We start from the raw sequence: 21885 nt of genomic DNA, 5'->3' as shown, positions 1-21885 counted from the left end.
GGTGGTTGGAGAGGAGGAGTTTAGAGACCTCAGTGTCAGTCAGAGGAGAGAACATAGAGACAGAGGAGTTGCATACAGGAGACGGGTGTTTGACAGGGTGAGGTGCTGAGAATGTATTGCTGATGGTTGTAACCTTATTAGTAAAAAATGTGGCGAAGACATCTGCTATCAGTGATGTGTCAGGCGGTGGAGGGGGAGGACAGAGAAGTGTGTTGAATGTTCTAAACAAGCTGCGAGTGTCTGTGGTGCTGTTGATCTTGTTCTGGTAGTAGTAAGTTTTTGCAGATTTAATGTTATCTGAAAAAGTTGCAAGCAGAGACTGATACTTACGTAGATCTGCTGGATCTTTAGATTTCCGCCATCTCCTCTCAGCTGCCCTGAGGTCAGTCCAATGTTCACGAAGGACGTCAGAGAGCCAGGGGCTGGGTGGTGTAGTAGACTCATACACATCTTGGATTGCATGAGGGTGAGTAAATGGTGAGAGAATTTCCATTTTAGGGTGAACTATCCATTTAAAGTAATTTTATAATCATACGCTGATCGTCTATAATACTATAAGTTTTGTTTAAACATCAAAAGGTTGAGAGGTTTAAGTGGGATCTCATGTTTAATTAAGTGCAAATATGTGTAGTTCAATCAATATTTGTTCCTCTGGATGGAAAAATTTGATGGAAGATCAGTATTCACTGTGTGAACCAAACACTGAAGCACACGCTTTGTGAGATGAAGAATTTACATCTTCCCTGACATTAAACCAGAACATTTAGTAATAAAACCAGAAAAACGGTTACCTGCACACAAGAGAATTGAAGCATGAAACAAATGAATATCACTTTTGCAACCTTGCAACAAAGATAACTTGCCAATTGTTCAGTAGTGTGTGTGTGTGTGTGTGTGTGTGTGTGTGGCAGACAAGGGGAAGAGAGAGAGAAAGCAAGAGTCAGCATAACATTTTTCTGCAAAAGATAAACACATGTGGATCCAGAAGATTAATTCATCCTCATTAAAACGAAAAGCAGAGTCGTGTTTAATCTATTTTTGTAATGTCATGTAAAGTGTGCTGTTGGAAATGACCATTGTATTCTGGTCAGCTTTTGCAGGTGGCTGAATATCTAGTATGGCAGATAAAATGGAAGCCGAACGAAATATGATAGATGACAGTGGCGGAGGTCACAGAAGTTCAAAGATGCCCTACAGGTGAGTAAAAGTTTAAATGAATCATGATAAGAGCTATGATGGTAATCAGCTCTGGATAGGGACCTGTATGTTGTTGAGTTCTTGTAAATTACTGTGCTAAGTCATGGTGATAAATACTTTGAGGAGGGGTCAGATTGTCTTGACAAGCCCAGCAGGAGACTACATTGTCTGATCTACTATGCTAACAGCCACACTTGTAAAATGGTCTTTAGAGGGGAAACTGTTTGAAAAAGTGACATCACATAAGTTCTCTGCTATCATGCCCAGGTGAAAGTTTGCCTCCTAATACACCTTGAAAGAAATACTTCATATTGAAGATTGCAGTGTTATTGCTAATACTTAAGGTGCTAGTTAGGTGACTTTACCTCTATGATAACATTGGCCAGACTTTGCCAATTAATTAAATGATGCCCTCTCACCAAAACCCCAACCTCTAAAGACATGTCGGCAAACCCAAGCATACAGTATATTACATTTCTGAAATGTGTCCATTTGCTATCTTGTCTAGTATTTAAGCTGAAAGATTTGATATCTGGTCCATCTGTGAACATTTGTTAATAACTACATCAGATGCCTTTTTGAGAGGCTTTCATTGCGCAGAGATGGAGATGAAATGCACCATTAATTACAGTCGCATGTCATGGCACATTAGTGGTAAAGAGTGTCTATCTTTGTCCAGCAGGAGGAGCTGCCCTACGATGGTCAATTTCACTTACTCCCCTGTCATTGTTGCAGCAGTGATGTGATTTGACAGCTGGATGGCTGATTCACTCCTTTCTGTCTCTTTGAGATAAACTGACTGAACAAAGACTTTCACGTTAAGCAATTGCACACCATATTGAATTAATGAGGCTGTAGAACACAGTGACAGCCTGATGAAAGGAAGAAAACACATGGATAAGATAAAAAATGTCCTTGTTGCAAAGAGCGCCTGTTTTTTTGACAGTATATCAGCTTGAAGCATTGATTTTTGAATCCCACATTAACATACAAACAAAGCTTTGCAAGTAAATAAGCAACACTTTCTCATTCCTTTTCAAAATAACAATTACTCACTAACTGTCACAGTATCTCACTGAGAGAATTTGCTACTCTACAACTAAGAAGAGGCTTTTTACACTCAGCAGGTGTAAGCAGCTGTTTTCAAACTCACAACAGAGGAGCAGAGGTGAGATTGAGAAATGTTCGGAATGGATCTAAAATTGTGTGTGTGCAAAAACTGGAGCCTGGTGAACAGCTGTTCTGTAAGGTTAGAATGATACAAGTAATTGGACACCGGACTGTCAGAAAAGCTCTGTTAGACAATGGCTGAGAAGAATCTGTGTGCCACAGTACATTATAAGAGAATGGAAGGATGGGGCATTTGCCATTTGTGTACACACAATGAAACAATCTTATTCCTTGTTCTCTTTTTTTTTTCTCTCTCTCCTCTCTTACCATCTCTGATGCATTGTTTCAACACATCATGGACATTATGTTTTGAAACTGCTCCGCTTCTTTTTCTGCTCTGCATATCCAATGGAGATAAAACCATTCCCTAGGCTCTGTTAGATAAGAGGCAGTCATCATTCCATTTTTTCTCACCTCCCTTCATTTTAATCTCCCCCTTTACAATTGCAATGAAATCACTTGGCTGAATGAGAGCCCTTGGGACCAAGACAATTATATTTGAAGCTCTTCTGGCTATGACTCAATATTATTTGCTTTGATGAATTATATCAGCCTAAGTAACCTTTTTGACCCATGCTGAAACAGCACAGCATGAGTGTGTATGTTTTAAAGAGCATAATGTGACGACTCTTTTCGACACATTTTAGCCAAACAGCAAAAACTGGCATGTGTTCTGAAGTATTCAACTCAGAAACAGAGTCAAGGAACAATCCACAGCACAAAAGGCTCAATTGGAAAAGGGATTTCAACGCTCTATTTTCAGTCGGGAAGTTTTTTTTTTTCTTCACGTTTCAAGCTTCCATCAAGAATCCATAACCTTAATTGTCTTCCACTATCATGACTCAAGCTATTCTTTACCTTCTTATTTATCTTTCATTTCTTCCCTCCTGTTATTTCCCTTAAGTTACAGTATTTTCTCTTTCTAAGCATTGCTTCCTGTCTGTTTCATTACAGTGTTAAAGAGATGTGCAGTTTTACTCTGAGGATGAAAAACCTTTTAATATAATGCTTGTGGAAATAGTGAGATCCATTTCTCTGCTCCTTTGGGAGATGGAATCATTTCACACCACGCAACTCCTGTCTCTCTCTCAGGGGCAGCTCTTCAGCTTGAAGTCAACGTCAAATGCCAATTGCAACTTACTTCCGTTGTTTGACATATTTCCGAGCGAGTCAAGATACTGATTTAATTTGATCCATCGGGATTGTGGGCTTTACATACTGGTTAACAGCCAAGTGTATAGAAAAAATGGGATTGAAATGTACAGTATTTGTGACATTAGCCTATGAGGAAAGTTGTTTTAGAAGCAGAGATAGTTATTACTGTTTGATAAAAGATTGCAAAGGCACATATTTTATTATTTGAAATAATGTGTACCAATGAATCATAATGAATCATGCACAATCAATGCATTACCTTGGGTCAATTTTGATTTCATGTTGCAACAGAACAGATACAACAAATCAGAGATAAATGCAATACAATAATTTGCATATAGTAACTATATTAAATAAAATACTAAACAAAAATGTGCTAATATACTGTATTTAATTAATAATTTAATTATTATTATTTTATTTTAACAAAACTTGTAATATATTGGCCTATTGTTAACGTTTTGTGAACACGTTGTTATATGAACAACCAGTCAGTAACTGCACTGCCTGAGTTTTAGTCTCAGGATCCTTAAGTACAACATTATATAACACAGTTCTTGGTTCATCATGAGCTGGACATGATTGAAGCCATAACTTCCAGGTCACTGAGATCATGTCAGGAACTGCTCTGACTGAAGTGTTTTTGATTAACTGAAAACAACCAGCTCAAAAGAGTCATCGGGAAGCACATTACACTGGTTGCGTTGTGTGTTGTACGCTGTAGGTTCAAAAGAACCGCCCATTAGAGTCATTTGTTCAGGAATCTGGCTACACTGGTCACACAGTGTGGTCCTGTCCCAAATGGCACCCAATGCCCTTGTGGTCATCCTTTGGTCCAGTCCAGACTTTGGTGATCTAAGAGAATGCAGACCTATGGGGCACTAGTCAGCAAGGTCATGAGGGTGCATGAGTTATAAATAAGTGCATCTGAGTGAGACTTCAAGACTTCAATCAGATGATGCATTTTATACATTATTCTTTTCTTACACATGAAATTTTACAAATTATTATTTTAAAGAAGTCATGACATTGATAGGTTAAAGGAACACCCTTTAAACTTACTCTTGAATATTTGATTTTATTAAGTAATTCCAAGCAACACACTGACAATAAAGTCTTACAAGATTAAATCATGAACCTTGCACATATGTAACAACAACAACAACAACAAAAGCCTATCTTTTTTTATTATTATTATTATTTTATCCCCTTTTCTCCAATTTGGAATGGCCAGTTCCCACTACTTAGTAGGTCCACGTGGTGGCGCGGTTACTCACCTCAATCCGGGTGGTGGAGGACAAGTCTCAGTTGCCTCTGCTTCTGAGACCGTCAATCCGTGCATCTTATCACGTGGCTCGCTGTGCATGACACTGCGGAGACTCACAGCACTAGAGGCTCATGCTACTCTCCGCGATCCACGCACAGCTTACCACGTTACCCCATGTGACTCCCTCCCTAGCAACCGGCCAATTTGGTTGCTTAGGAGACCTGGCTGGAGTCACTCAGCTCGCCCTGGATTCGAACTCGTGACTCCAGGTGTGGTAGTCAGTGTCAATACTCACTGAACTACCCAGGCCCCCCAAGCCTGTCTTTTTAAATATTTTGAGAACAAATAAACACAACTCAGACACCTTTGTGGTTGGATGCAGGTGCTTTAAACATTTAAATATATAGAAAGCAGAACATACCTCATGCACACTGCCATAGATCGCAAAAATCATTATATTAATACACAAAGCCACGGCACTCTTCTTCAGTATATATATTGCCGGTAAACTGAAAGCTGCTATTTAAAAAAAAATGTATAATGAACTTGCAAACAAAAGTCTTAATATTTTACAGCCAATAAAACTAAAATCCTGTTTGAAACAACAAAAGCAAAGGTTTAGTTTTAAGTTACTTTAATAATGCAAAACTTCCCTAAGATAATCAAAATTAAATCTGCATTTGACAACACTTTGCCCGCCACTTTTTTCCTCCAGCACGAAATCACAGTCTGCTGTGATTGGTTAAGAGGATAAACAGCTTGGACTGTTGGGTAGTAGACTGCTGTGCAGCTTGCACCAATGCAGGTTCAGCCGAAGGGCGCATCGAGGGCACAAAGTAGGCGCTTGTGAGCACCCTTCTGAGTGCAAAAAAGTCAAATGGGACACCCTACCGTCTTGTGGACTTCACGGGCACGTGCAGACGAAGGCCACTAGACCTGTAACTGTAGACTCAATTTGTTTTTAGGTTTGTGCCTGCGGCCGCATATATTTTTAGAGCATAGTTAGTGTACCGTGTAACTGTTTAGTTTTTGTTTGTATGTGTGTGTGTGTGTATTTGTGATCTTTGTTATGTTTGCTGTCATAGTAACAGGCTTTGCAATAGCATTTGAGCTATGGCATGCCAACTGTACCGGGGTCTGCTTGGCAAAAATGGGTATAGAGAGGTCATAACCTCTGTTGATGGAGATGAAATAGATGTATGGCCTCAAGTAGAGGGGGATGGAGGAGTGGTTTAGTTACCTTGTTTGAAATGACTCAAATCATCATCTTAATACTCTCACCTCTGCCCTTCTATATATGAGTGTCTTTGCTTTACATTTTCAGCATATTGTGTCACAATCGCCCATAGCATGAGAAGAGTCAATGTGCTTGACTTGAATGATGGAGTTCTTCTCACCTTTGTCATCGGGTCAGAGTCTGACCTACCTGTGTTCAAGTTTCCCCACCCACGTCACATCAAAGGTCCACTTAGGCGGGTTCTGGTTTCTTCAGGCTCTCCTTCTGCTGTCCTCAATCTCACATTCCATCCCGCAAACCTCTTTGCACAGACCAAAAAGCCAAATGCGTATACTGCAGATCAACAGCCAGACCGGATAGCCACTACCTTTATCAATTATTAAGTCTTGAGTATAGCACTCATCTTTGGAAATGTGACCCATAAGGTCAGGGCCTGTGGGGTGCAGAGAATTTTAAAATGAGAGGAAAGGCATTAAGTTACTCTAAAATTCATATTTGGTTACTCGTTTATTCCTTAGTGGTTGTGTGAAGTGTGTCAGACTAATTAACAGCAAGGTGGTATTAGAGCTTATTATACGAATGTATTCAAAATTTGCTGATGTGATCCGAGTACAGGTTGTTGCTAGTAACTTGCCCACATCACATCGCAAGAAAGTCATAGCTATTAAGTTTAATTGGCATCTTTGCTTTACCGAATGCTTGAATGCGATATCAGCTTTGGCACACATCTGTGGTTTAAATGCTGAGGCTTTGACAGAACATAGACTGAAGCTTTGATGGGCACAGTGAGCACTGATCACTCTTGTTTTGTGCCCATTGGCATGAATGCTGGCAGATTGTTGAAACTGATTAAGAAAGCAGGTCTTGGGACGTCCTTTCTGTAACCTTAGGTGAGAAACTTTGTTTTTCAGCCATCAGGTTGTTTTTGAGTTGCTCAACTCAAGCGGGAAATAAGGTTTTATACTCCTCTGAGGAAATTTTAACAATTTTTTTTTTTCTTACAAACCAACGATAATTGATATTTAGTGATGGATTTGGTGACAAGGAAAGCCACTTCTGGGGAAGCAATTTGCTGAATAATTTGCATATTTATCTCTCTTGGACCCTTGAGGTAAGCATGAAATGATAAGACAGATAAATTTTACCTATCTTTCTTGATTTTCTAATTGCTTCAAACTGACCATTTCATAACATGCTAATGATCCATTTAATTTGTACATTTAGGAACCAGATGTTCAGGTGTGTATGTTTATGAATGTGCATTGGTGCTAAAATCTGAATGTGGTCATAGACATATCTTATGAGCCTTATCTATGCTGCACTTTAGAATGGTACTGTCGCACTACCAAGCCACAGTGAACTGTAAGTTATGAAACCTCTTTAGCCTTAAAACTGCTGGTCTTATGACATCAGAAATGATGCAAAGACCCAAAGGTCATTAGATTGATGGTTTAAAGGATTAGTTCACCCAAATTCTCACATCATTTATTCACCCTTATGCTATTCCAGATGTGTATGACTTTCTTTCATCTGCTGAACTCAATTTAAGATATTTAGGAGAATTTCTAAGCTCTTTTGGTCCATGCAATCAAGTGAATGGTGATCAGACATTTGTAGACAAAAGTATTCCATAATACTCCAGTGGTTAAATCCATATCTTAAGAAGCGATATGATAGGTGTGGTTGAGAAACAGATCAATATTTAAGTCCCTTTTTACTATTAAAATCTCCTTCCTGCTCAGTCAGCCTCTACTTTAACTTTCACATTCTTCTACTTGTGTTTTAGGTGATTCACATTCTTCATGCATATCGCCCCCTACTGGGCAGGGAGAACAATTTCTAGCAAAAAAGGACTTAAATATTGATCTGTTTCTCATCCATATCTATCATATCACTTTTGAAGATATGGAATAAAACACTGTAGTCGTATGGATTACTTTTATGATATCTTTCTGTGATTTGTTTTTTTTTTTTTTTTTTTTTTGAGCTACAAAGGTCTGATCACCATTCACTTGCATTGTATGAACCTACAGAGCTGAAATATTCTTCAAAAATCATAATTTGTGTTCTGCTGAAGAATCAGAATCAGAATGAGCTTTATTGCCAAGTATGCTTACACATACAAGGAATCTGTCTTTGTGACAGAAGCTTCCACAGCACAAAAAATGCAACAATACAACAACCAGACAGAGATAATAATAAATAAATACAAATAGAATAAAAAGAAAAAGAAAAAATTATATATATATATATATACACACACACACACACACACATATATGTACAAATACAAATCTGTTATATACAGATAGTGCAAGGGAATTAAAGAAAGAAAGTCATACACATCTGTGATGGCATGAGGGTGAGTAAATGATGACAGAGTTTTCATTTTTTGGGTGAACTATCCCTTTAAGTTAAAAAGTCACAGTTTGAACTCAACATTAAAAAAAAATTTTCTTAGATTTTTCTCCCCAATTTGGAATGCCCAATATGTGTGTTAACATGATTTTAGTGTGATAAAATCGCTTACTAACCTTTTCTATGTAAAGTTATAGCCAATTTTTCAACTTTGTAATGTCATTTACATGTCAATGTAGTGTCAACAAACCCTAAAATGACTGAACAATTATGATTTAAACAAATTTACAGCTCAAATATTACACAAGTTTTAACAAAATAATGAATGTAAGCGCTTTTATAAAATTTTAAGCTTAACATTTCTGCCTTTTAAACCCTCCAAAAATTGGCCACATTCACTTCCATTGTAAGTGCCTCACTGGATCTTTGATTTTTTTTAAAGAAAAGGGCAGATTCAAAATTATTTTTTGTGGTAATCAACATTATGACACAAATGCTGTCGATTGAGCTTAGCTTGTATTGAACCCAGAACATTCCTTTAAGTAAACATTTCTTCAAATTTTTGTTAAAGTAGGTCCCTATATGTTCTATTTTTTCCCAGATCTTGTTTTTTTTTTCTTTTTTCTAAATTCCATATTTTGAAGTTTAAATAAACTTCAACATAAAAATGGTGTCTAATCAAATGAATTAATAAAACTTCAATAAAATGAAAATAGAACAATTGATTTTCAACAGAGTATTGCGTTTTTTTAATTTAATTTTTTTATTATTATTATTATTTTTTTTTGCATCAAGTAAAGTGCTTTAAAGATCCTCACAGCATAACCTAAAGCCTAACAATGGCCTAATTTTTTTGTCAAGTAAAGTGAGGCACAAAAGAGCATCACAGTATAAATGAAACATTGATAAAAATGGCCCAGTTTGATTATTAATGTGCAAAATGCTACAATTTAATTATATAAACATACTCTGCATGCATGACACACTCCACAGTGAATACGAGCTCTGTTCTGTTATCTATGATGCTTTGAATGTGGTGATTTTAGCATTTGAGCGGCTTCACATTCACTGTAAAGCGTGCAGCACATACAGACAGTATATTTATTTTTTTTAAATCGCATCCTTTTGTGGTTTAATAGTCACATTAAGACCAATCACAACATTAATTAAATTAATTATAAAGCTTTCGTTATTTCCCAAATATCTCAAATTCATGTGTGAGAATTTGAAAGCAGTCTTGTGTCAGTCAGACAGCGCACGGTTATCGAATTGAGTCAGTACCCTGTACTACCAGCACTGCATAACCACTGGTATTTATTTTAGGATCGACTTGGTACTCAAAGTACCAGAACTTTTGACATCCCTTGTAGAGGGATTTGGGGATTTGGGGGATTTTTAGGATTTTGCAGATACCAATAACTAAGGTGGATGGAAAGGCAGATAACTGATTAATTTGCAGATAGGTTTTATAAATTGATTTTACATGGGGCCTTCAATAACACCAGCTGGAATGCCAGGCTCTTTACACCCAACCCTAGTCTGATGGATTTGTCTTCTGTGATGCCCAACCCAACCCAGCCCTGCCCAGTCCTGCAGCCAGACCTAAGAGCTCAGCCAGATCTTGTTTCATCCTCAACACACTGGAAGGTTATAAGAGAGGCTGAAGAAGAAGATCACACACACATAGGAAGAGAAGGAAAAGAAGAGAGAGAAATGCACAGAGAGTGAAGGAGAGAGAGGAAATGAAAAGCTAACCACTGAGTTTCAGTTACACAACTACTTAAGCAACGACTCAGTAAGGAAGCTACTCAACTTTTAATTGAGCAGTCTCTGTATACTGTGATTGCACCCAGGCTCTCCCCCCCCCCACCCCAGGCTCTATAGGGGGAGGGGGCCCTGCCGGCCATGATTGCAGCTCGCAGCAGCTCAGTGGGCCGGGGGGGCGCTGAGGAGCCCCCCAGGCTCCGCAGGCAGTCAGCTGCTTCTCTGGCAGGGCACCGTGGGCACCGCAACTCTCAAGAGAACAATCGTGATGGCAGCCACAGTCACATCCGGCAGGCGGCGCTGTTGCGGGCGAGGAAAGCTTTTCTCATCAGGGAGATGGAGACCAACTGGTATTTGAAGCTGTGTGGCCGAGCCAAAGAAGATAGCATAGCTTATCAGACTGGCATGCCTTACCGGTGAGTCCTAAATGAAGAGTGAATGGAAGTTATGTGGATGTCTGTTAGGGTCAGTTTGCTCTCGGTTGGATGCTTTGCCACATGTTGTCCAAGAAACCCTTCCCACAGTGCTTTGTTTGTACAGGGCATAAATATTGACAGTTATGAGCTCTCTCACTTTCTCTTTTCTCTGTGTCTAGCAGAATTGTCTTTACTGTAAAACTTGGACACAAACCACACAGCCTTCACAGTCCTTAGGTGATGATGATATGGTGGCACTTTGTCCTTGAGCAAAATAACTCCCTAATTCACATTTTGTTGTTGTGTTTGGGTAGGTGGTATGTGAAGTAAAGAAAACATAAAGAAATATTAATATATTTTTAGGTAAATGTAGTGGCCCCAAAACTATTTGGGCACGTAAGTCATACTTAAAACTGTATAAATGTCATTGCATTAGATAACAAAATATCAGAGCAATGGAATCTGCAAACAAATGGTGTTAGAAACTTTCTCACAAGTAACTTCATGTTTCAGAGCCGTTTTTGAAGCAACTGGTGTCAGTATGATTTTTAGTGTCAAACCAACATTGTACAGTGTCTGCACTAGCAAACTTCTTTTTATGAAAGATATTGCTTGAAAAGTGTGTTCGTGCTCTCTTTAAAATAAATGCTAATTGCTCTGATATTTTGTCATCTAATGTAATGACATTCATACAGTACATGTCTTAGTGTGGCTTAACTGTCCAATTTAATGTCTGAAGCAACTGTATATACATTGTAGTTTTAATCATGAGGGAATGCTGAAGCAATCATGCAGTTAGTGTAGCAGATGTTTTTTTTGTTTTTTTTTTTAATTTAAATAAAAAAGCAAGGCTTAACAAGTATTTTTTTCTGCCATCCCAATTGCGCCAGTAATTCAAAATTTTTTCTTGCCCTGCCTAAATTGCCTCTCGCCCCACAACAAAATATGATACAGCTTGTTTTTAGCAATGTGTGTGTGTGTATGTATGTGTGTATGTATGTGTGTGTGTGTGTGTGTGTGTGTGTGTATATATATATATATACAGTATTGTGAAAAGTTTTAGGCACATAAGATGCTTCACAAAAACATTTGTCTTAAGATGGTTATTTATATTTTCAGCTTTAGTGTGTCAATAGGAAATATACTTTTTAGACTCCCAAACATTTCTTTTGCAAATAGAATAGAATAGAAGAACAGGGAACACTGCGACAGATGGCATGGTCCCCACAGAGCCTCCCACTGAATATTGAGTCAGTCCTGGATTACAAGAAGGGACAGAAGCAATTGAGACAGCTGAAATAGATAGAAGAACTGTGGCAAATTCTCCAAGAAGCTTGGAACATCCTATCTGCCAACAACCAAGAAAAACTGTATCCAGGTGTACCTAGGAGAATTGGTGCTGTTTTGAAGGCTGTCACATATACACTACCGGTCAAAAGTTTTGAAACACTTGACTGAAATGTTTCTCATGATCTTAAAAATCTGAAGGTGTATGCTTAAATGTTTGAAATTAGTTTTGTAGACAAAAATATAATTGTGCCACCATATTAATGTATTACATTATAAAACTAAAATTTAATAAAAAAATAAATAAAATAAAAAAAGTTTTTGAAATTGATGACTTGGACCAAATAATAAAGAAAAGCAGCCAATAAGTTCCCAACATAGATGGGAACTCCTTCAATACTGTTTAAAAAGCATCCCAGGGTGATACCTCAAGAAGTTGGTTGAGAAAATGTCAAGAGTACATTTCTGCAAAATCTAGGCAAAGGGTGACTACTTTGAAGATGCTAAAATATAACACAGTTATGATTTATTTTGGATTTTGTTTAGTCACAACATAATCCCCATAGTTCCATTTATGTTATTCCATAGTTTTGAAGACTTTACTATTATTCTAAATGTGAAAAAAAAAAAACAAACAAAAAAAAACAATTATAATAAAGAATGAGTGTTTCAAAACTTTTGACCGGTAGTGTGTGTGTGTGTATGTGTATGTGTATGTGTGTGTGTATGTGTGTGTGTATGTGTGTGTGTGTGTGTGTGTGTGTGTGTGTGTGTGTGTGTGTGTGTGTGTGTGTGTGTGTGTGTGTGTGTGTGTATATATATATATGTATTATAATAATAATGATTATTATTAAATTAATGTTAAGTTTACTAAAATTAGGCCTACTCTTTAAATTAATTTATTAACACGCTTTTGCTGGAAAATTATGACAGATAATGGAAGATTTTGCCCATTCAGTTTTTAGCCAGCTAAAGTTATCACCAAGGTAAGTTTAAATCAGCCAAATTTGCAAAAATAAATAAATAATAAAAAATAAAAAGAGTTCAATATGTAATAGAAATCCAAATCTAAAGTCCTAAAAAGACAAGTAAATAAACAAGTAAGACAATGTGACTTCGCAATACTGACCTGATGATAGTGACAGTTCTGTCAACTGGCCTGGATCGCTCTCACATTCTTATTGAGCCCAGAATAGGAATATCAGGTCATAGCTGTTTATTATGGCAGTTATAACAGATAAAAACAGCAAGCAGTTAATATAGAGCTGTTGAAATAAGGTCTTCTTATAATATTTCTCAGCTGTCCAGTGTTTGTCTGAATTGGCATTTGATCTCCTTGTTAAGGAAAGGAAATACAAACCTTATCTCTAGTCTTAGTGCAATCATGCTCTCTAAACCTCAGTTTCTCTCTGTCTCATTCTCTTTTAATGATAATAAATAAAAAGTAATGTCAATTAGTCATGTGAAATCTGAGCATGTCACCAATCCTTGAATTTTTCAATTCTTTGTCCCTCACAGGAAGGAAGGTTTTAAGTCTCCTGCTTTTCACATTTGTCTTCTAAGAAAAAAGAGATTTCAAACTGGGCTCAATTTGCTGAAATACCAACGTCTAAGTCGGAAGATTTCAGTATTAACTTAAATGAGAACATTATTCCAGATTATCTGGAAGATATCCATATAATTATCCAGATTATCTTTCATAGCTCTATACTCTGAGCTATAACTACTCTGTATTCTTGCTGTATGCCAGCAATTGTCTTATTTGTTTCTAATTTTTGTAGACATCTGAGACAAAATTGATACTGAAATGAAACATAACTGAGAATTATGTGATGCTTTTCTGAATAAAATATTTAGTCCCCTCCACAAAATATCATAATATGCAGTAGCAGTTGTTAGTTTATTTTAGATATCCCCCTCACATGAAATCAAAAACTGGGATTGTTTCAAATGTTTCTGTCTGAGGGAGTTTTGTTGTGCGTTTTTAATTCTCTTTTGGGATGTTTTGCCATTTATGAGTGTTTCTCCCCAAATCCTTTTATCCTCTCATTCATTGTGCATGTCTCTCTTTTGCCTCTTCCAGCATCAGCTGCCTGTCCTTAAGCTTTTTATGTCTTTAGGAAAATGAAGCACACAGACAAGGTTAATGGAAGGGTTTAAAGCCAGAGCCCTGCAGCTGTAAGTTGCTAGAAAGCCGGTCACCTTTATTCTTTGTTTCCTCAAGCAGAAAATATGTCTGCTGCAGAAAGGTCTAGAGACAGACAGAAAGAGCAAATAATACAAATAGACAGAGAGATGTAGGGTGTATGAAATTAGTCATATTTAAAGGAATAATTCACCCAAAATAAAATGTCTTTATTTACTCCCTTTCGTGTCTTTTCAAATCAAATTCTTTTTTTTTTTTTTTTTTTTTTTTTCTTTTTTTTTGTGGAACACAAAATGTAAAGAATCTTCAGAAATGTCTCTAGGGGTAGGGTATGTAGCAAAAGTTTATTCCAGCTTCAGAATACCAATTTATTTAAGCTTCAACTTCAGAATGAAGTTAAAAGTTGCCATTGGTCTCGGAATGACAAGAATTTTGTGAAGAACTACAAGGGGAAGCCAGAGAACTACCATCCCTTCTTTGGTTTGCCAAATCATGATGACCGAATAAAAAAAGAAAACAGGAATTTCTGTTTCTCTAATCAACTCTCGTCTCTCTCATACAATAAACTTCTATTCTGAAAATCAAAAAGCCAGGAAATCCATGGACTGAGCTTTGTCTTACTGAGATCATCTATAGATTTACACTGTGCTGTGACAAAATGAGGAAAAAAAAAATATTTCTGCCCTGAAGAAATCATAACACAAGTTTATAGATTTCTACAGCATGATCTAATGAAAAGTATGTGACATTTTTGTTAAAGGAATTGACATGCTTCATTACACATTTCACTGCAGTTTCCCAGTGAAATGTCCATCAAGGGGCGCCAAAAGTGTGTGAAATGGGGTCGTAATCAGACAAGGCTTTTAAAGTGAATGTTTGATGGAGGTTTTAATGAGTAAAATGTAACTCCCTAACCAAAAACTTTAACCTAAACTTACCAATAGTGTCCTAAAAGCAAATAAGAGGTAAAAAATACAGATATCCTTACCCTTAACTAACACTGAAACAACCATATCATTTTGTGTCGCTTTAATTACACTTTTGTCTCACGTGTCAGCATGCGAGCTTGGCTGGGCTCGAAATGCGGTCCTCTTTGTCCAAAGTCCAACACTTAGGAAAAATTGGAATAAGTGTAAGTGGGTCTGTAATACACACGTCAAAATGTTTTGATTTGCAAATGATGTGTTAGATTAAAAGTGTTTCGACATCATAACATAGCAGTGTGTGAATAGAGTGAAAAATACGTTTTTAAAAAGTCATAATGAGCCACTGTTCTCTGGATTTGTGTGAAAGTGAATAAAACACATTGTTTTAGCACCTCTAGTGTTCATTTCACACGGAACTGCGGCGAAGCGTAGAACACGGCATGTGAAACTCAGTTTGCAACATTTTTGTTACCATTCATTCTAAGAGATTAGGTTGCATTTCTGTTAGTTACTAAAGAATCTCTCTCAATGAAAAAAAAAAAAGATAAAGCAGTTTTCCAGTGCTGACTGAAAGGACAAATTATGTTTTTTGGTACCTAGTTATTAAGTCTGAATACTTAAGTTTTAATACCTGCAGGGGAGAATCAATAAAAACGAATTAAATATATTTAAGTACTTGGAGTGAGAGAATTCAACTTTGATATGGCAAGCCTTTTAAGAGACAAACAGCTCTATTTAACTTTATGGCTCCATCTCTCCTGTGTTTTTTTTTGTTCAGTAAATGACTCACTTTGAATCTCAAGTAGACTAAGTACATTTCAGACACAGAATACTGTATCTTATAATGTATATATGCTCAAGCAGATGAGAGTGCGAGCGCCCATGTTTGACTTTATATGCTCAAGCAGATGAGAGTGTAACTAATTCTTTTAATCTTTTTTTCATTGAATCTACTCTCCCTATTATAGTAGATCTTATCTTGATAGCTTACACTGTGTTTGGTCATTTCCCTTGTGTCTGTACAGTGAGTGCTCACATACAAGATAGGGTGCAACCATGCAGCTTTCACTCTGTGAGAAAAGAGAGATGAAACAACAGATAGAATGAGCGTGTAGCACAAAAAAAACAACAAAAAAAAAATTATTTAAACACTTGGTTTATTTCAACAATGACAGTTCAAAAGAATATGACTCAGGTGGGTTTGATGAGTGTAGCCTCTCTTTCAGAGAGATATGATTAGCTCGATAAGATTTCAATGATACTGTCTTAATATGAATTGAAATGAAACCATTGCTGGAGGCATTACTCACAATTTGCAGTGACCTAGAAACACTGTAGAGTGAGAGAAGACGGAATGTCTAATTATGTGGCTAACACCTTAACATGCATTTAATCAGGCCTACTTCTTCTTTTACAATACAGTAGAATTTCCCCAAAGTGAAATATGATGCTTTATATTTTAAAAGAGATTAACTTTTATATGTGTGCATATATTTATAATATTTTCCTTTGACTTTTCTCTTTCAAAATGCGGAAACAGTTGTACGTATTTTGTGGTGTTAACATACTACATGTACTAATACTCTACATCAGGGCTACTCAACTACGGAAAGGTCAGGGGCAGCAAAGCTGGATATTATATATATACAGCATATATAAATTATAAGTAAACATTTTTATAGTAAGAATGTTGGAATGTTAGTTAACGGGATAGTTCACCTAAAAATGAAAATTCTCTCATTTACTCACCTTCATGCCATCCCAAATGTGTATAACTTCCATTCTTCTGCTGAAGACAAATGATGATTATTTAGAAAAAAATATCTCAGCTCTATGGATGAGAGACAGATCAATATTTAAGTCATTGGCTTTTTTACTATAAATCTCCACTTTCACTTTCAGATGTGAAAGTGAAACTAAAAAGTGGCCACATGTGACTACAGATGTGAAAGTGGAGATTTATAGTAAAAAAAGGACATAAATATTGATCTGTTTCTCACCAACACATATCATATCACTTCTAAAGACATAACTTTAACCACTGGTGTCATATGGATTCATTTTTTTTTTTTTTTTTTTTTCAGCATTTATGTGCTTTTTGGAGCTTCAAAGTTCTGGCTACTATTCACTTGTATTGTTTGAACCAACAGAGCTTAGATTTTCTTCTAAAAAGCTTAATTTGTGTTCTGCAGAAGAAAGAAAGTCATAGACATCTGGGATGGCATGAGGGTGAGTAAATAATGAGAGTATTTTTATTTTTGGGTCAACTATCCCTTTTATTAATTATTTTAAACATAAGGGGTGTAACAGTTTTCTGATATAGATCAGTTCTGTTCTGTTGTCACTGTGATTGTCAACTAACAAACACCATGAGTGTTCAGCATCACATAGGCTACACCAGAGATGTGTTCTTAAACAAGAGCTATATATCCAAAATTAGCACCAAAAGTCCTTCAGTGACAAGTCATAAAGACTTGTTCATCCCCCTTAGCATTTTGCGCCGAAGTAGATTACTAAAAATCACTTGCGTGAAGGCGTCTAAACGCTGTCACTGCAGGAAAAACTGTTATTTTTTTCCTGTAAATGCTGTTGTCTTGACGAGTACTTATCTCTGATGAGCTATTCAAGAGATCGGACAGATTTGCGCCGTGTTGAGCAAGTGAGATTGCGAGCGCCCATGTTTGATTGACAGACCGCACATGTACTGTGTATGAACGGGCGTGCAGACCGACCACCGCTCTCATAACATCAACCATGCTCAGATATTATTTGTAGTTTTTATTTATTTATTTGTAACATTATCTTGCAGTTAAATTCCCTCTCTAATGTGATTCAGCAACGTACAAAATTAGCGTAAATCCTCATGAAAATGGACATCTCACGATTCATACAGATTTGATAGGCTGCTGATAAATATATTTCTGATGATGATTTAATAACGCTGGCTGCAAAAGATCGCTTGAGGGCGTCGAGTAGTGCTGCTCTACATCAACAATTCCTGACCATTTGTATTTCTTAATAGTTTTATTTCCATGAATGCATCTGTTAGCAGGAGAACATATCTCACAGTTTTTGCAGTTCTCTCCAAACAACTCATGAACATTACAAGGCCAATAGGCCAGTTTGTGTTTTTCCACTGATAATTTATTGAAGTGCGCAGTAAAAATTAGTTTCACACAGTTCAGATTTAATAGCAACAAGAGCAGTGAGGCTCATAGCATAGGATATAGGACACGAGCAGGCTCATCTCGGAATTATAACCCTCCCAGGAGTGTTCTGATCATTAATCCATTTAGCGCAATTTCAGATCATTATCTTTAATGGAAAATAATTGTGAGGTCTGTAAAATACAACTCCCCCTGAATTTCAGCAGGAAATCATTGGTCTGTTGTGCTTGATGAGAAGTTTCGGGTGATTCTCTCCCCACCCTTAATTTATGAGTCTGAAACACAGATGGTGATCATGGTCTGCTTAAGAAAAGGAAGGTCAGGGAATCTGTTAATCTAAATGTATAATATTTGCTTATCAGGAAACAATAAATCGCTAACTTGAAAGCAGCAAAACCTGAATAGTATCTCCTTGGATACATGTGTATGTGTGTGTGTGTGTATGTATATATATATATATATATCTATCCAAACTCTCAGGAATACTTAATACACAGCTTTCTGAAATCCTTGATTCTAATTGGCCAGTTGTGACATTCTGTGGTCAGACATTTTTGCAAAATGACCGCTAAGCTTTATATAATTGACCGTTGTCCTAGGCATCCGATTTCCTTCATAGCTGAGCTAATTTTATGTCTAATTTCTTGTCTGAGAGGGTAGTCAGGTCCTGTTTGAATCACCATTATATATTGCTTTCATACAACAGTTCTATAAACTTTTTCTATAAAATTTTAGACACAGTATGGCCAGTTATTTTGTTTATTTTGCTCCACAAACAAAGCAATGTGATCACACGGGAAATCGACATTGCTTCCAGAATTCAAGTACCCTGAAATACACTCTGTTCAGCCAAATTACTGATAAGTGCCATCCCCATCAAACATTTTTGCGTCAATTCAAACGTGAATACATTTCCCTTTAGTGCTACTGATAGCGTATTGTGTGAACAACTTCAGAGACATGGGAACCGGGGACTAACCATGTTCACATAAACAATGGTGAGCGCGATTCGGAGGTTGCATTTTCACTCTAAAATTACATTTTTCCTTCGCTGGCAGTTAAGTTTAGGGTTGGGGTTTGGGTTTGGGTGGATGGCTAATAAAAGATGCATTCCTGTTGACTGCATTAGGCTACATCATTTACAACTAAAATACAACTCAATTTTGGCTGTGGACATTACACCCGAAAACTGGAGCTCACTCTTACCCATATGTTTAACAACACTTCCAGCTTCGGCCACTGGGAGCAGTGATTAGAATTTTGGCAAGCCCAGACCGATTTCAGCAGCGGCAGATCGAACTCGATTACTTCTTGGTTTCAACACGGTATCCAACACAGGTCATTCACGCTGCTGACATGACACGCATCCGGTCGTGCCGCAAGTGAAGATAAACATGCTGGAGCTGGTGCAGACATGTCTGATAGGAGATGCCGATTGTCAGTGAGCTGGCATAATGTGGCAGGTCATTGGTTACCTGAAGTATCTGAAACATGTCGACCTCCCTTGTGATCATGTTAGATACACAGTGAAGCATCCAAGTTTTGTTATACTGCAGTCTTGGAATGCTGCTTGTCAAAATCAGATTAGAGGACTGGAACTAACTGTTGTATAGGTTTATATTTTGGGTACTTGAACATAGAGTTGATGAGTTCTAAAATGTAATGGTGTAGATTTATTTCTGAGTGCCCCAAATAGTCACAAGTTCACACAGGGTGGAGAATGTCATGCAGCCATGGCTGAGGTGAGCTATCTATCCTTAAATATTTACTCTGTGTGCTCTTTGGAAAGTCCTGCAAATGAAAAAATGTATTTAGTTATTTATATCTCCTACTGATTACACAAACTCAGCTGTCATTTTTGCAAATGACCAATTCTCCACTGCCTCTAATCCTGAATAATCACAGCAATTCATCAATACTTTGCCTGTGTACTTGTGTGTGATCTTTTGAAGTTTTGTCTTGTTTTGATTCTTACACAAGCTTGTGAGAGCTCTAAGTTCAGGTAGTTAATCTATCTCTGTATCTGGTGAATTAGGACTACGACTTTGTTTAGGTCTGTCACTGAGTGTGGATGGATTGCTGTCTCTGTGCATTTATTGGCTGGTCACCATCAACTTTTGGATTGGAGCTGGCTGAAACGCACAAATAATGCTGATATATCTAGATATTGGAAAGTCTCCATCTCATTCCCACAATCCCCTGGAAAAGACATGATGTCATAGTTGTAGTTCCAGCACGTCCCAAGGGTCAAAGGTCGACTGTAGACTGTGTCTACTGCATGGGAGGAAGCGTGAAAGAAATGGAACAGAAAATAGTAGGGAATGAAAGAGTGAGGGAGGGAGAGAGAGAGAGAGGTGGAGCGACAGAGATGGAAAGGGTGGGAGAGCAGGGGGAGGGATGGAGATAGAGATACAGGCAGGAAAATGTCCCAGATTCCCATGGTGTATATTGGAGAGTGAAACTACAGTAAGTCCAACGACAGCAGTGAGACATGTAACTAACAAGACATTCAAGAAGAGAGACAAATTCAGTCAGAGGATGTTCACTTTTACTCAGATCAAGAGCAACAGGATTCTTGGAAAATTGTTCTGTTTGGCAAACTACTGACTGAAGAAGACGTTCAACTGTGTTTGCTCCCTCTTGAGAGCTAAGTGTTGTAACTCAGAAGTTTGAATCCTGAGGGCCTACTTGGACTGTGGATGTCCAGGCACATGAGGAACTGTCACAGGGGACTTGACTGAAAGAGAGAGAGATGTACTTGTATAAAGCCACTTGTCCTGAGATTCCCACTCCAAAGCAGAAAGGTGGGCAGAAGCCGGGCAGGGAGAGGGGGCAGCCCCGCTGCAACAAACAGCAGACCTCTGGGGGAAAGCTTTGTCCCCCACTCCTGTGCTGGGAAGGCCTGCGTTCCAACTCCCAGCTGGAACTCAAACAACTGGAGGAATTTCTCCATGTTCACACACTCTCATTACAGGATTCTGTCCGAGCCAGGTCTGGCATGGCCTACAGGTACACACTCAGGAAGGTGCAAAAAGATGTGTACACATACACTGAATTCATTCAGTAAATCTTCATTTGATTTCTTAAAAACATATAGATGTTCCAATATTGGTGTATCCACATTTGGTATTTGTGAAGGATTTCAGTATTTGTTGGTGATGGAAATGAAAATGCATGTTGAGAGTGGATTCTTTCCGTTTTTGCTGAATTAATTTGAAGATCTCTTGAATGGTTGTTATGAAATGTATGTATCGAAAACAAAGAAGTACTAAGAGTAGGAGTCTTCTTAAAGTCTCCTAACATTCTGTTCCTCTTTCTGCCCATGTCTGGTTGTATATTGTGTTCTCTGTGTGACGTTACGGGATACGCAGAAAGAGGAGGAGGAGAAATATATTTTCATTGTTCTCATTTGTGCTCATTACATTTTTGAATCTCCCAGTGGAGGAGGGGGGTTATGCTACACTCACTGAACAAGTGACAAGAAACAGTTTACCCAAAAATGAAAATTCTGTTATCATTTACTCACCTACATCTCATTCTAAACCTGAATGTCTTTCTTTTGAGGAACTTGTAACTGTTGTTTATAGCAGAATGTCCAAGCAGAGTGTGCTCTTTTCCATTCAATGAAAGGGAATGGTGACCACAGCTGTCAAGCAAGAAGAGAAGGCAAGATTTTTAGTGAATCTTGGCTTAAATTTCAGACTGCTCCACACAAAACTGCGTGGCTACAGAAGAAGTGTAATATAGTGCACAAATCGTATGGACTACTTTTATGATGATTTTATGGTGTTTTTT

At 37.5% G+C, this 21885-nt stretch overlaps 1 protein-coding gene across 2 annotated transcripts in view; it reads left to right on the top strand.

The window, feature by feature from the left end:
- Nucleotides 1–416: 416 nt before the first annotated feature.
- Nucleotides 417–21885, top strand: part of LOC127416656 (voltage-gated potassium channel subunit beta-1-like) — a 152899-nt gene continuing 131430 nt past the window's right edge. The window contains exons 1-2 of one of the 2 annotated variants that reach the window (XM_051656103.1): nt 417–466; nt 1092–1197. Coding sequence is in view for 1 of the 2 variants with exons in the window: in XM_051656100.1 (XP_051512060.1) it covers nt 20843–21099 (257 nt within the window). In the remaining variant the exon portion in view is untranslated. Of the gene's footprint in view, nt 467–1091; nt 1198–20718; nt 21100–21885 lie in introns of those variants that run through there. The other variant, XM_051656100.1, reaches the window with a different exon arrangement.

The sequence above is a fragment of the Myxocyprinus asiaticus genome, chromosome 26 (genome assembly GCF_019703515.2).
Source record: "Myxocyprinus asiaticus isolate MX2 ecotype Aquarium Trade chromosome 26, UBuf_Myxa_2, whole genome shotgun sequence".
Classification (NCBI taxonomy): Eukaryota; Metazoa; Chordata; class Actinopteri; order Cypriniformes; family Catostomidae; genus Myxocyprinus; species Myxocyprinus asiaticus.
The sequence above is the reverse complement of the archived record's forward strand: the minus strand, read 5'-3'. Positions and strand labels throughout refer to the sequence as shown.